Source organism: Delphinapterus leucas, chromosome 8 (assembly GCF_059928025.1).
Source record: "Delphinapterus leucas isolate spDelLeu-1000000601 "Yukka" chromosome 8, BTC_Dleu_Yukka2, whole genome shotgun sequence".
NCBI classification, from domain to species: domain Eukaryota; kingdom Metazoa; phylum Chordata; class Mammalia; order Artiodactyla; family Monodontidae; genus Delphinapterus; species Delphinapterus leucas.
The window spans coordinates 92,409,849-92,425,849 of NC_143136.1; the positions used below are offsets into that span (position 1 = coordinate 92,409,849).

The window sequence follows — 16,001 nt, forward strand, 5'->3', positions numbered from 1 at the left end:
CCAGCACCACTTATTGAAGATATTGACCTTTCTCCAATGTATATTCTTGCCTCCTTTGTCGTAGATTAATTTACATTAGTGTGTGGGTTTACTTCTGGGCTCTCAATTCTGTTCCATTGATCTATGTGCCTGTTTCTGTGCCAATACTACATTTTGATGACTGTATCTTTGTAGTCTGAATTCAGGGAGCATGATATCTCCAGTTCTGTTCTTCTTTCTTAAGATTATTTGGCTATTCTTTTGTGTTTCCATATAAATTTTTAAATTATTTGATCTCCTCTGTGAAAAATGCCACTAGTATTTTAATAGGGATTGCACTGAGTAGTATGGTCATTTTAACAATATCAATTCTTCCAATCCATGAGCACAGAGCATCTTTCCATATGTTTGTGTTGTCTTCAGTTTCTTTCATTAGTGTCTTATAATTTTGCAAGTACAGTTCTTTTACCTCTTTAGTTAGGTTTATTCCTAGGTATTTTATTATTTTTGATGTGATTGTAAATGGGGTTATTTGGTTAATTTCTCTTTCCAATAGTTTGTTGTTAGGGTATAGAAATGCAACAGATTTCTGTATATTAATTTTGAATACTAAAAATTTAATGAACTCATTGATGAACTCCAGAGATTTTTTTAAAGTTATCCTTAGGATTTTCTATGTATAATATCACATCAACTGCAAACAGTTATAGGTTTACTTCTTCCTTTCCAATTTGGATTCCTTTTATTTCGTTTTCTTGTTTGATTGCTGTGGCTAGGACCTCAAATATTATGTTGAATAAAACTGTTGAGAGTGGGCATCTTTGTCTTGTTCCTGATCTTAGATGAAATGCTTTCATACCACTGAGCATGATGTTAGCTGTGGACTTATCATATATAGCCTTTATTATGTTCCTTCTGTATCTACTTTGTGGAGAACTTTTATCATAAATGGATGATGAATTGTTTCAAAAGCTTTTTCTGCATCTATTGAGATAATCATGATTTTTATTCTTCAAACTATTAATGTAGTTTATCATATTAATTGATTTGTGGATATTGAACCACAAATGTGGTTAATGTAGTGTTGAATTCGAACTGCTAAAATTTTGTTGAGGATATGTGCATCTATGTTCATCAGTATACTGGCCCATAATTTTTTTTTTTTGTAGTGTCTTTGGTTTTGGCATCAGGGTGATGTTGGTCTCACACAATGAGTTCAGAAGCATTACTTCCTTCTGAATTTTTTAGAGTATTTTGAGAAGGATGAGTGTTAACTCTTCTCTAAGTGTTTGGCAGAATACACCCTTGAAGCCATCTGGTCCTGGACTTTTGTTTGTAGGGATTTTTAAAAATTACTGATTCAATTTCATTACTGGTAATTGATCTGTTCATATTTTCTATTTCTTCCTGGTTCAGTCTTGGGGGCTGTACATTTCTAGGGATTTGTCCACTTCTTCTAGGTTGTGTATTTTATTGACATAGTTGTTCAGAGTAATCACTTATGATCTTTTGTATTCCTGTGGTGTCAGTTTAATTTTTTCCTTTTTCCTTTTTGATTTATTGATTTGGGTCATCTCCTTTTTTGTCCTCATGAAGCTGTATAAGGGTTTATCAATTTTGTTTATCTTTTCAAAGAACCACCTCTTAGTTTCATTTATCTTTATATTGTTTTTTTTTTTAGTCTCTATTTCATTTATTTCTGTTCTGATATTTACAATTTCTTTCCTGCTACTAACTTTGGGTTTTGTTTTTCCTTCTTTTTCTAGTTCTTTTAGGTATAAGGTTAGGTTGTTCATTTGAGATTTTTATTTCCCGAGGTAGGCTTGTATTGCCACAAACTTCCCTCTAAGAACTGCTTTTGCTGTGTTCCATAGATTTCGGGTCATTGGGTTTTTGTTCGTTTGTTTGTTTTCATTAGTTTCCAGGTATTTTTGATTTCTTCTTTGATTTCTTCAGTGGCTGTTTAGTAGCATATTGTTTAGCTTCCATGTGTTTATGTTTTTTGAATTTTTTTTCTTGTAGGTGATTTATAGAGTCATAGCTTTGCAGTCAGAAAAGAAGCTTGATATGCTTTCAATGTTCTTTAATTTAATGAGACTTGTTTTATAGCCTAACATGTGATCTATCCTGGAAAGTGCTCCATGTGCACTTGAAAAGAATGTTTATTCTGCTGCTTTTGGATTGCATGCTGTATATATCTATTAATAACTATTAAGTCCATTGGTCTAATGTATTATTTAAGGCCCGTGTTTCCTTACTGATTTTCTGTCTGGATGATCTGTCCATTGATGTAATTGGGATGTTACAGTCCTTTACTATTATTGTGTTACTGTCAATTTCTCCCTTTATGTCTGTTAATGTTTGCTTTATGTATTCAGGTGGTCCTATGTTGCCTGCATATACATTTATAATTGTTACATATTCTTCTTGGATTGATCCTTTAATCATTATGTAACATCCTTCTTAGAGATTAGCTTTTAAATGTTATTTAACTTCCTTATTTCCTTCTTAGAGACTAGTTTTTAAGTGTTATTTAACTTCCTTATTTCCTGTGCTCCTCTCATACCACTTCACATGCCACCACTGAATATAAACATCTCTGTTTATTTCCATATGTTCTCCCTCTCTCCACTTAGAACATGCTTTCATGTTGATCCTCCAAACTCTCTTGAAGCATTATCTCCATTATGAAGATTACTCTCAGGCATCATTAAATGGTTTTAACTATGTCATACATATATATATGGCCTATATATTACAAACATATGTATATATATAAAATGTAACACACTACTGAAGACACATTACCTAAGACGTTATAGCATAATTGTTAGTACAACTGTTGTCACAATTAAAAGGCTGTATTAATGAGGCATCTTTACAATTCCAGTGTCTAGGACAGACCCTAAGATATAGCTAGCACATAACAAATTATTTTTGAAAAAAAAAAGTTATGTGTGATGGTCATCCACTTTTTACTCACCAAACCAACATATTTAAAACTAGGACATGTTCCCTTATCTTATCATGTACTGTCTTAATGCCAACTCTGGGCCCAGCATTATAGAGACATAGGACTTTCAAGAACTATCTTACTGGTGTGTAGTGGTTAACTAACACAATTAACAATTCAAAGCTAAATGGTGTGCATTCTAAAGTAGCTGTGTCCATTTAATGCCAAATACTGAATTTAAAACATGGTGTTTAACTGCCACCACACCAATATCTTCTCCCAATTTTTTATTTAGTTTTTAGGTTTTTGTTTTGTTTTGTTTTCTTCACCATATAAATACACTGCATCTCTAAGCCATTTCATCCCACATTTGTTGATACGCCAATCTCTAGGCCACACTGTCATGAATGGAATAAATTTTTCCCTGTCTTTATTAGATTTTTGAAAGTGCATCCCTTCTTTCAATGTTTTACCATCTGAGAAATATCCCTTGAATGCAGGCTGAGTGGTTTTAATTTCACCTAACAAAAGGGCAAGAAGAAAACGGCCTCACCAAATCCAAGCTTTTAGATTTATAGGTTAACATCATTCTTGCTGGTACTTCTGAACTATAAAAGAGAAATACAATTCTCTCTACAACAATAACTGGTAAACAAAATCATAAATACTCTGCTACATTTTCATTCACAATCTATTGGCCTGTCTACTATTACTAGTAACACTTCTCACATTGACTATTGTAGCATTATTTTGGCTACAGTTACAACACCACATGGACAGTGAACAGCAGAACCAGGTAAATATGCCATAGATGTTATTATACTATTCCGACAAACACCCTGAATTGAGGTCAAATGGAGAATTGGCTAGCAACAAGAATAAGCTGGCAACAGAACTGCACGGAAGTCCCATTCATCCTCAGCATCCAGCAGGAGGCTCTGAGGCCCTTGGGAGAGAATTAGCACTCTTTTCTGGGTTTTGTTGTTGTTGTTTTTATTCTGGTATCTAGATATTCTATTACATCTTATTTCATGAGAGATCCATGGAAATTAACCTTATTTTTTCCCTAAGATTGTGGGTTCCTCTAAGGTCAGGTTCTTGGAATGCAGAGTAATTAATTTACAGTGGATGGTGGGATTTTCAAGGAAGAAAAGTCAAGCGATTCCACTTCAGAGAGTGAACAGAGTATCCTGGAGCCAAAGGAAAACTTAACCTTGTGGAAAAGTCAATTATGACTGAGAAAAGAGTTTCCAAAGTCAATGCTATTAAAATCCCCTCTCCCTTCCAAATCTAACAATAATTTAAAAAACCCAAAACAAAAAAGCGCTTCTTTATAAAAACTGAAATGCAAAAAATGTCATCAATTTTGGTCTTTGTTACTGCATTAGCAGAAAGGTTAGAAATATTTAAACTCTGCCTCTTTAATTGGGCAAACACTCTTTGGTCCCTTATAACTGCAATTCAATTGTTCTCTTGAACAATTTGACTTGAGCCAAGAAGACATTTTCATGTTGCCAGATTTGTCAAGGTATATCCATAAATAATAACAGCAGGAAATTAAAGCATTTATAAGAAAGGAAAGTAATGGCTAAATAACCTTTCTGGTTCACTTCCAAACAAGAGCAAAAATCAAACCTTTGTAATGATTACAAAGATAAGTAGTCATCTTTACCATGCCTTTAATGCAATGTGGCTGTTCTGTATTTTCCAATGCAGCAATAGTTTGACTACTGTATTCAAATTTCTACAAGAGTACATTGTTGCGTTATATACATCCATGTGTATGTATCTTGTCCCCACATCTAAGTGCCCCCCCTGAGAACTGGGTTACCTGGCTTAGGCTTTCTAAGGGCTTTCTGTTTCCATGTGTACCAAAGTATTAATTTGGAAGTATGCCTTGGCCTAAGATTTTTTTCCTCTTTTTCAGATGCTTGAAGCACACTGTACCAGGGCTTAATAAGCTGCTAAATCTGCACTTAACACCCCTCCTCTATTTAACATCCCCCAACATGTAGCATACGACTTCCAATGCTAGAACACCATCCTTCCACTTTCCTCCTAATTACAAATTTCCTGCCCAGCATGTTTCCATTAAGAAAGCTGGAATGATTAAGGTTGAAAAAACTTTAGAAATAGGTGATCGATAAGAAAGCTATTTTTACTAAAGAAACTTTAGGAAGATGAAGATGTCAATAGAAGATTAAATGTTGAAGCTGAAAATTGATCATAATATATCAGTTCTACAAAATTCTTATATATGTGTTGACCCCTGAAGATCCTAGTACTGTAGACAACAGTAAAAGGGAAGAAGGAGAAAGTAGAATAGAAAGATCACCAAGGTCTGAAAGAATAATCCGAAGCTTTTCATCTAAATTCGTTCTTCCAAATTCAGAGGAGTAAGCACAGTCATGTTCTATGCTGGAAGAGAAAGCGTGTAAATTGTCACTTTCCAAAGGTGACATTAGAGAAGGAAGAAAATTTAACTACTAATTTTTAAATAACTCTAGCCCTATAAATTTGACACTGTAACTTCAATTGTTGAAGCAAATGCTAAGGTATCTGTAAAGATGATCCTTCTATGAGTCATGAGCTGAATCATCCAAGGCTATGGTCATGGCCTCTGAAATGATGAGAGGCCATGTCACACACACAAAAAAAGGCACCTGGTATGAAAAGCTTTACAGGATGAAATGGATGTATTTCTACAATAAGAAATCTCACATCTTCTCTCTCTAACCGAGTCCTACAGCAGAGAATGTACATGCACACTCAAGGAAACATTCTCACCTTGACCACTTCTACAGAGGGCACTGTTGGGTTCCCCAATGCGCCTGGAAGAGGCCATATATTTTTCTAGAGTGGAAGCATTACTGCACACTCTTAGCTTTTCAGTCCATTGACTTATATAAATCTGGGCCAGTTTTTCAGTCCTTATATGTTATCACTATCCTAAACTCTGAAACAAATGGATTGTATTATACATGCCTAATAGAGAGCATACCATGGAGAAAGTTGTTTTTCCTCCTCCTTTTCCTCCTTCTTAGTTTCAGATTATCTAAAACCTGGCAATAAATGAATGGATCCTTGATATCTGAAAGTGATATGTCTGTAGAATTTCCCACACTCACAAATTCACAAAAAACTTCTCTTACAGAAAAAAGAAAAAAGAATGCTACTAACTCTTCACCAACTGACTCACTCCAGCGTACCAGCCCCTTAGCCTGTAGCAGTCATTTCTACTAGAGATCTTAGGTATATTTTCTCATTTAAGTTTCACAACGATCCTTTGAGACTGATATTAGTAGCAGTACTATTTTGACTATTCCAAACTACTTCAAGTAACAGAACTTACGGATGGCTTGTAAAGAGTCAACAAAACGTTAAATCTGTGAATGCTGACGGTCCATTATATCAAGGAGGATATGAGAAGATGGTGTTGGTGTTGATTTCCCTTCCAATCCGCAGCAGAATCTGTCCCCAGAACTGGCTGCCTACCTTCCTTGGCCCTCTGTGCCGCGGGTGCTGGTGTGCTCTGGGTACAGTACACCTCCCGGGTCTGGATCCCACCTCCACAAACGGGTCCCGTCACATGCCAGTGGGGGTCTTGCTGCTCGAGGAGGAGAGAGACTTGGCATTCTTTCCATTCAGAGGTCCTCCAGGAATACCTGTTTGGTTTGATTTGTTTAAAAGAAGAAGAAGAAGTAAGGAAAATACAAAATTCTACAGGAAACTTAAGTCATCGACATCAAATGTACGTAATCATCTCTCTTTCTAGTACCAAATCTTTGCCTATGGATAAAGACGTTTACCAGCTTTGAATACTAAATCCCTTTTATTTCCTACAGCAAAATCACAGCAGCCTATCATGCTTATAGTACAGGCCCAGAGGAGCGAAGGAAGGAAATATGGATAAACAGTAGATATGTCTCAGCCTTAAAGCTCTAAGAGAGTACGGAATCAAGGGAAGGAGCTGGAAACCAATTGAGCCTAATGCATAGCAGGTAAACTTGTCATGGGGTTTCATTTTACAAACCTCTAGATGACTTTGCGTGAAAGTTGGCCTTTCTTTTTTAATTAGTAGGCCAGTGTATGAATGTCTGAACATATTAGTTTAAATGGACAGAGATTACCTCCAATTTTTCAACCTTCTTGATATAGGTACTTCTATCAGTTTGATTCCACTAAGATAAGGGTATACATGTTAAAAATGAGTTCACAATGTGCCACTATATTTAATTGACAAGTACTTTTTTTTTTCTTACATAAACAGACATGCCATGGTTATACTGATTTAGAATATGTCTTCCAGGTTTACAACTGGTTGAGATACACACTGACAGACACACACACGCACACACACAAATAAAAGGAAAAAACACAGTGAAGTTTGCACATAACTTACAGAAAACACAACAACCATAACAACACTACACTCATACCTGGAGAATGATTTCAGACAGAATTTCCTTTTGTGGCTTATTACAGCATTCCTCAAGCCCACAGCATTAACATAACCCTACAGAATTCCCATAAATACCAGAAGACTCATTAGCTTCTAAACAGTAAACCAAACCTAAGAACATTCTCATATCCGCTGTCCCATTTCAGATTTAAGGAAAGTTTTCTCAGTTATGTGATTGTTTAAAAGAAAAAGTAGCAATAAAAATAAACATGTGTCACCAAGGCCCTGGCCTTACAGAAACCAGAGTAAAAATGAAATCAAGTAACAGACATCAAAATCAGGAAGCAAATCTCTAAGAAACCTAAGAGTGAGCAAAGCCTCTCACAATGAGCGTCATCATTCTAAAAAGCTTGAAAGCTGAGGATCAACTGTCTTGTGAAAAGCCCATTGTAGAAAAAGAATTTGGACAATCCTGTGGGGTTTGTTGTAATAATTCTTCTCCCTCTGCCTCACTATTTGATCTTCACAGGGTTTTCCAAGTGAAAATCAGTCACCGGGCTGGGCAAGAGTCTCAAATGTAGAGTTCAGGTCCTGTTTATTACTAGGGGAATATAGACAATAACGTGTTTCTAATTCCTGGGCATGAGATCGAGAAAAGTCCAGGTCTTCCCAGAGACGGTCCTTCTCCAGAGGTGATGCTCCAAAGCCCTTTCTCCTCACTAGACAGAGTTGTCTCCCTTGGCTTCATGGTGACCCAGGCAGAAGGCTTGTCTCTTGTGTCTCTGAGTCTCAGGGTACAGGTAGGTCGCTTGTCTCTGGACTCCAGGGCAAGGCACAGTGAGGTAGGGGTGGGTTATTGGATGGTTATCACATTCTCATTTCAAACCCTCTTCCTCCAATGATTCCCTAAAAGAAGAGCTCTCTGTCTATTAAGGAGGTCAGATATAGCCCTGACTCCAAGGCTCCTATGATATAGTGAGCACATAAGGTAGGCAGAAAGGGGCAGTGCAGTATAGACAGCAAGCATGCTTTCGAGTCAAACCGACGTGGTCTGAATCTGAGCCTTGCCACTTACTAGTCATGTGACTTTCACTGAGTTCTATTTTGTAAAATAGGGATAATAATACCAAATGTGAATCAAGGAGTATAATAAATGTTCAATAAATGTTCATTCCTTTTTTTCTTGTGTCCTTCTACACCTGCCTTTTGTCCCCTGCTGATACAGAAAACACACACACACACACACACACACCCAACACTGTACTTATAAGAACTTAATTGATTTCATCCAAAGTCCTAATATTAAGGATCCAGGAATGCCATGGTCTAACTTCCAAGAACCTAAGTTCAGCAAAGAGCATAAAAGAAACTTAGAGAGTTTAGAATTATAGCAAGTCATAGTAATCTGTTCACTTGTTTGAAAGGAATGGGCCATGCTGTATAAATTGCTTTTTAAATTAATTTATCATGACCCTATAAGAATTAGCAATGGAGGAATTTGGGAAGTCATTATGGAGAAAAATGAAAAGGAAAATTTAATAACTATATATATATATATATATATATATATATATATAGTCTTATATATAATGTAACAAAAACCCTGTTGCTAGCTCATTAACCAAAAACACCCAAATTCTATTCATTGGCAAACAACGAATTCTCTAAAGATAAAGAAGACATTCATCGCTACTGCTATTGTTTACTACCTCAGAGAAAATACCAACCCAGAAAGAGGCAAAGGAAAAAACACACCAGTGAAGGGCTTCTAAATTCCTTTTGAAAATGCAGGTCCTTTCATAGTCTGTCTTTTTTTTCCTTATTTTTTTTCAAATGCACTATCTATGTTTAATCACAAATCACCCAGAAGCCATGAAAACTGAACAGTCTGAATTCCACCAACCTGGGAAAGTGTCTCTAGGATCTGACAGAATAAGAAATCAAAGGAGACCGCTCAGCTAAACGTTGCTTGTTATCTCCTTTAGTAGTTGTTACAGGGATAGTCCTCCAGGCTCCGGACAACTTGGCTTTCTGACTGCCAGGGGCATCCTCTTTAATGGCTAAGTCCACGTCAAAGATCAGGCCTTTTCACCCACTCTCTCTCAACTCTGATGCCTTTCAACCCAGCCTCACTTTGTCCTTCTGCTTAGGAGGGAAACGGGGGGCATTTCAAAGGCCAGCGTCCTGCCTTTTGTGGGTGAGCAGCATTCTGAAACCAAGTGTAGAAATGCCTCAAGTAAATGGCCATGACATGAAAACAATTAGTTGATCCTCATAGCCCCTTACGAACGTGACCTAGGATCCCTTTGTCTTGTCACACACCCCAGCTGAACAGGATAAACAAAGCATTCATTTATTCAGGCTTCTAGGGTATCATGACAAATCCCCCAAGGAATAATAACATCCAAATTGTTCTGCATGCTTACTCAGTACCAGGCACTGCACTAACAAATCTAGGTGCATGACTTCATGTCATCCGCCCAACAAGTCTATGAAAAAAAATATAATTTCCTCTTTTACAGATGGGAGAATTGGCTTAAAGAATAAGACATTTGCCAAGGTCACATAATTAAGTAAGTGAAAGAGCAGGATGCAAAGACAAGAACATCTGATTCTAAAGCACACCTTCTTAATGAAATGATTCTCTGGTAGATTAAAACGGTGAATGGTAAACTCATGAAACTTGGTCTGCGGATATAAAAAGCAAGTCCGTAGATGACAGTTAGCTACCTGCCCAGCCATGATGAAGACAAATAAATGTTGGTCTTGGTCTGAGGAATTGCTTTCTGGGATGAAGCAAAAAAATATCATCACTTGATGACAATGATACTGTCACTGACAACTGACCAGTAATATTTTACAGTGCCAGTATAATATTCCTTCCAGTCTCAAACACAAAGACAGTTTGAGAATATCACACAGCCAATCACTTTATAATTCGAACGTTATATGTGGTCACATAGGGTCAGATTTTAGCACTTTCAGGAGATAAGTACAAGTTAAAAAGAGAAACAAAATATAAGCCAAATAAAGGAATCTCTAATTGTAAAAATTCAAATTTCCACCAAATGGTGCAATGACACTTTTTTTGATGAGTAATGCTTTTTCAAGGCCCTGAAGTCAAATCCTCCATTTCGCTCCCTGGTCACTGTGAATGTTAGGTAAACCTGCCATCATCTGTTCATGTAAAAATGACTCCAATGTCCCCACCATTAGTGACAGAGAACACTGTCAGCCACTCATATACTGAATACACAGGGGAAACAACTTGTGAAAGAATATCTCAGTTAATGTAAAGGTATGTACGAGAGATGGATGGCAGAAGGAACCAAAAAGCAGGACTCCCTAGCTCCTAGGAACAAAAATAAGCCTGCCCAAGAGTAAGCAAATCATTTACTCAACCATGTGTTCATTCCTCCTTTCTTTCAAGAACTAAATCTTGAGCTCCAACTGTGTGCCAAGTATGATTTCTGACAATAGAAATGCATAGCAGTGAGCAGGACAAAGTCCCTGACCTTGGGAAGATGACCTTCTAGTGGGGCAGACAGACAGAAATGAACCAACACATAACACGGCATCAGTAACATGTCCATCAGAGAGAAATGGAGGAGGAGAGCTATTTCAGTGCCATGACCAGGAAAGTCTGCAGAATCCGGAATAAAACGAAACAGTGGGCATAAGAAAAGGTGGACAGGGAGAATTCTAGGCAGAAAGAAGAGCATGTTCAAAGGTCCCAGGGAAGGACAGTGCTTGGCACTTTCTAGGAAAGCACAGAGGCCAGTGTGGTTGGGATAGGCAGCTCAAGGCAGGAGGGAGAGGGAGTGAGAGACAGTCAGGGCCCAGGCTACAGAGAGCCTGGTGGGCTGAGGAAGGGCTGTTTGAGTGTTACTCCAAATGTGCTAGGAAATCACTGCCAATTTTTGAGGAAGGCAATCATATCATGATGAGATTTAAATTTTTAAGAATCATCCTGGCCACTGATTAAAGAATAGACTATTAAAGAATAGATTAAAGAATAGACTATAGGGGAGTGGAAGAAGGGAGATGAATTTGGAGGCCTTTGCCAGTCCAGGAGACATGATGTTAGGCCTTTAATTGGGGCAGTCACAGTGAATGTGATGAGAAGTGATAAGATTCTGGATATACTGTGAAGGTGGAGACAGCCTTCTAATGGATTATATGTGGATAGGAGATAAAGAGAGAAGTGAAGAATGATTCCAAATTGCTTTTGTCCCAAGTACTAGCAGCACAATTGCTTGGCACTGAATTCTTACCTGAGACAGCCCAGGAAAGGGGACAAGAACTCAGACATCAGGGCAACCATGTATTATAACTGTGAAATTCAGTTTTTCTTCATTTACCTTCTAGAATCTGCTTTCTGAAGCTTTCTCCCACCCCTGGAACTCACTGCCCGATTTCTTCATATGTACCCCATAATTTAAGTCTATTCTTAGGCAATGATCAATAAATGTATTCACAAGATACATATTAAAAGTTAATATTAAATATTTTATCATTCTAAAAAGGTATATGCAGTTTAAAAGAAGAAACCAAGATTAAGCCAAAGAAAGATATTTCTAATGGTGGGAATACATATTCCCATGAAGAGATAGAGGAGACAAATTCTGGATTAGGAAAAGCTACTCGAGGGCCAGAAATTCAATCGCCCAGGTAGCCAGCTTGTCTTCCTGAGAGTGATGTTGTCTAACCCAAGGAATCCTGTATTCAAACCATTCTCTAAATTGATGGGGGGAGGGCAGAAGGAATGAGGAATGAATGCATTGTTCTGAAGCAAGGAATAGAGATATCCTAAATTAGCAAAGCCAAAATTAGAAAAGTAGGCACATTTAGTGACTATTTTTAAAAGACTTCCATCCTACTAAGGTGACATAAAGTGATTCTAATAGCAATAGGATGGCAGGACCATCAGAGTTTTATAGCAACCCCTGCCCTTTAGAATGCATGCTTTGTCACTTTCAGAACGCTTAGAATTGCTTACAAAATGTGAATTTCTTTTCTCCTTCTTCTAAACGCTTAGATTTAAAGCAAAGCAACATGGAATAGAATCTTAAGTGATTTAATGATGACAGACTGAAAGAATAATTGCATTAGTGAATGGTCCTGTTTTGACTAAGCACATATAGATTTGCAAACACTCTTGGAATTGAAACCCTAGTGCAAGGTATTCAAATTAAATGCGCGTATATTAAAAATCAGTGTACTGCAGCAAGACTAATTTATGATAATATCTGTTGTTCTTTTAAAGTTGTAAATTCATTTAGAAAAGAATTAACTTGTCATTTTTTGCTGAACAGACGACCAAAATAAAGGGAGCCAATTAAGCTTTATACATCTTACGCTCTAGTAATCTTTTATTGAATAGAGTGGGACTATTGATTATGGAAAGCTACTCTGAAGTGCAAAGCTCTTTGGCAGATGGCTTTGCTAGCCAAACTCCACATATGTATTATTAATAGATTTCTAGCCCTATGCACAGCACCTAGTAATACATTAACTTTCTTACACTAGCAGGGGAACAGATCTTCCATCCAGGAGAGCTGAAAGTGGCACAATGGGAACTCATGAAACAATATGCACCAGTAAAAGCTGGACTCAGTAAAAAGGCATCAGTCTCCTTCTGCTGAAACAATTTACAGATTCTTTGAAACTGTCGTTTCTTTCCTGAAACAGGTTCTCCTGAGGGTTCCAGGTCATGACTCCTTTACTCCTCAAGTCCTACAAAGAGCTGCTTAATTAAAACAATTTTAAAAAATGCTTCCTTAAAGAACCCATTAATTCATTTAACAACCATTTATTGAGCTTCTATTATGTGCAGGGTGTTAGGTGCTGTGGTAGACGATCAATTGAAAAGATACATTAGAGATGGTAGGTGACGTGTGTGCCATTCTTTTCCAGAAGGCAAACTTACATATTCAGATTGTGATCTCATTACTCATCCTTCTCGAAGCTACTCTTATAATCAATGAAAACAGAAACTTCTTATCTGGAAAACCAGACACACTTAGCAAAAGCAAGGCCGCCATTGGGGACAAAGTCACATCAAGCTCTGTGTGTTTATTCCTTCCCTGGGTCGGCATCCTTACGTAATCTCCTTGATGATGCCAATTTTAGATGCTCTTTATAAGAAATGACTTTGAATCCTTCACACACATAATATAATAAGTATCAGCCTGGAATAAAGTACCCTGTGCATAATATTGTTCTGGATCTGCCCCACATTTAATGATTCATCCTTTGTCTGCTGAGCATTTACTCCGAGCCAGGCACTTTTATAGGTGCTACCCGCTCTAAAGTAGAGGAGAAAAATGCATTAACAAAAATTCCAGATACATATGTTTGGAATGATGTGCGGGAACATTACTAACTATGAAACACTCTTAAAGAACATGGTTATCAGTTCAAGATGCTCTAGTTTTTAATGAGTATATTACACAGGATTCTGAAGATGAATAAACTAAGTGAACACAGACTAAAATTTCCTGAATTCTCCAGCAATTAGCACAGTGACAGTCTGAAGCAGGTGTTGAACAAACATCTCTTTCAAGACATGTCAACACTGTTCCAGCACTCACTTCGTTCCAATGGGCAGAGGAAGCCAACTACCAAGCCAAGTTTTACTCACCATCCCTTCTGCTGGCACCATTCCTGGCTTCAACATTCATCTGAAAAAACCCATCAACTAATCCCCAGAGTTTTCTCAAGAAAACTTGAGAAAATTTTAGATTTTAGAAAATATAAAATCCGGTTCAGTGTCTTAAAGAGATGGTAGGAAAAAACAGGCTGGTCACAGGGGGTTGTTTTAGAAGCACATCGAAGTGGGATGCAGGAGACCCAGATAGATCTCTCAGTATGAATCTGCACAGATAGACCTTTTGCGAAGAATCTCTAGTTCACCCATAATAAACTCATACGTACCAGAGATAAGGAGGGACAAATTATGAGACCCCATCTATTCAGTGCCAGACTGGAGTGTTGAAGCAATGTTTAGGAAATTGGCTTTTCTGTGCAGTAATATCACACAGTCTATGTAATACTATCAGCCATGCAGCTTCTGCCTTGAGATCGTCTTTAAAGTTTTACTCTATGTTGGTCTTTATAACAGCACTGTCTTATATTCAATTTTAAACTCTAAATGATCATTTAAGAAATAGAACAGCCATTTTGGTGTGAAAGCCTCCTTGTGAGGTGGTGGAAGTCGCTGGTAGGTCATCTGAGGTGTCGCTTCCAAGAAAGATGTTGACGTTTTTCAGTATTCTTGTGTGTTACAGTGTCTTCAGCCAAAACAGGCTCTCTGCTTAGGCATGAAGGATCTGGAGTCATAGCTGTTCCAGCATCAAGTCATGTCTCAGCTACCTGTGTCCTCTGCCTTTCCTTATGCTATCCAGTAAACGGGGCCACCTTATCATTTATGGTCTTAGAATGCTTTTCACCTCCCTCTTAGTTGAGATGTAGGATCTAATGCTTTAGATGCTAATTAGGACAAAAGAAAGAACCCAAGTGCCAAGGCATCTTATAAAGCACATATCTTTCAGTGTTTTGAGGCAGAGAGTAACATAATGCCTAAAGCCATGATGACAATGATAAGAGGTAAACACACCAAGAGAAAAGGTAGCCAGTGACAAGCAGATTTGTTCCATCTCTCTCATTTCTATCCCAACCCCATAATGTACAGTGTGAGTTCTTAGTGTTACGTTGGAGGGGGGAGCACAAAATTTCAAGGATACTGTATAATACTGAAGAAAGGGGTTTCATGGAGTCTACACACATCTTGGTCAAAAATAGCATACTTCTGAGACGAGCTTAAGGCTACACAATGCTAACTCCCTTATACAGCTGACCCTTGAACAATGTGGGGTTAGGGGTGATAATCCTCCGTGCAGTCAGAAAATCTGCTATTACTGATAGTCACCCTTTGCATCCATGGTTCTGTGTCTATGGGTTCAACCAACCTCAGATCATGTGGTGCTGTACCATTTACTATTCAAAACTATTCGCCTCTAAGAGTACCTGTGCAGTTCAAACCCCTGCTGTTCAAGGATCAACTGTAGTTCTAAAATTCCCCAAGTTAGCTTAACATAGGCTGGCCTCTGTCTCCTTTCAGGTTAACTTATGCTAGCTGCCCTGAGGCGCCTCCAAAGTGTTCACTCTCAGGGAGCTCTTCGAGAAGGGGTTCCTCATGGTCACATTTCTTTTCATGTACTCATGCCTTAGGGATTGGCACACATTTTGTTCACAGTGAAAATGCTGACCAGTGGAGTCCAGCTGGTGAGATGAGTAGTCCCCAAGCTATGCAACTAAAAACCGTTGTGAGCATTATGAACATGCAGGAACCAGAGCACATCTCTAGCTTATCTCTTCTTGGAATATTCTTCCTCTAATTAGATGAAAGGCTAATTTCCTCCCTTCCTTCAAGTCCTCCCCACAGATCCTGCTAGTTCAAATGAGGCTCCTCTAAGGACAGTCTCTTTAATTCTGTAACCTGAGCTGATCCCCCATCACAGCACCCCAGAAGCCTCTATCTTTACCCTGCTCCAATGCTTCATTTTTTCCATATCTTGTACACAAAGTATATAGTTTATATTATTTATTTGGTATATCTTCACTAAAATTTAGGTCCCACAAGGGGGAGGGAACTTTGTCTAATGT

At 37.8% G+C, this 16,001-nt stretch overlaps 1 protein-coding gene across 1 annotated transcript in view; it reads right to left on the bottom strand.

The window, feature by feature from the left end:
• Positions 1 to 16,001, bottom strand: part of THSD7B (thrombospondin type 1 domain containing 7B) — a 758,467-nt gene that overhangs the window by 520,898 nt on the left and 221,568 nt on the right. Inside the window, exon 4 of the mRNA XM_022569631.3 lies at positions 6,428 to 6,597. Coding sequence (XP_022425339.2) covers positions 6,428 to 6,597 — 170 coding nt within the window. The remainder of the gene's footprint in view (positions 1 to 6,427; positions 6,598 to 16,001) is intronic.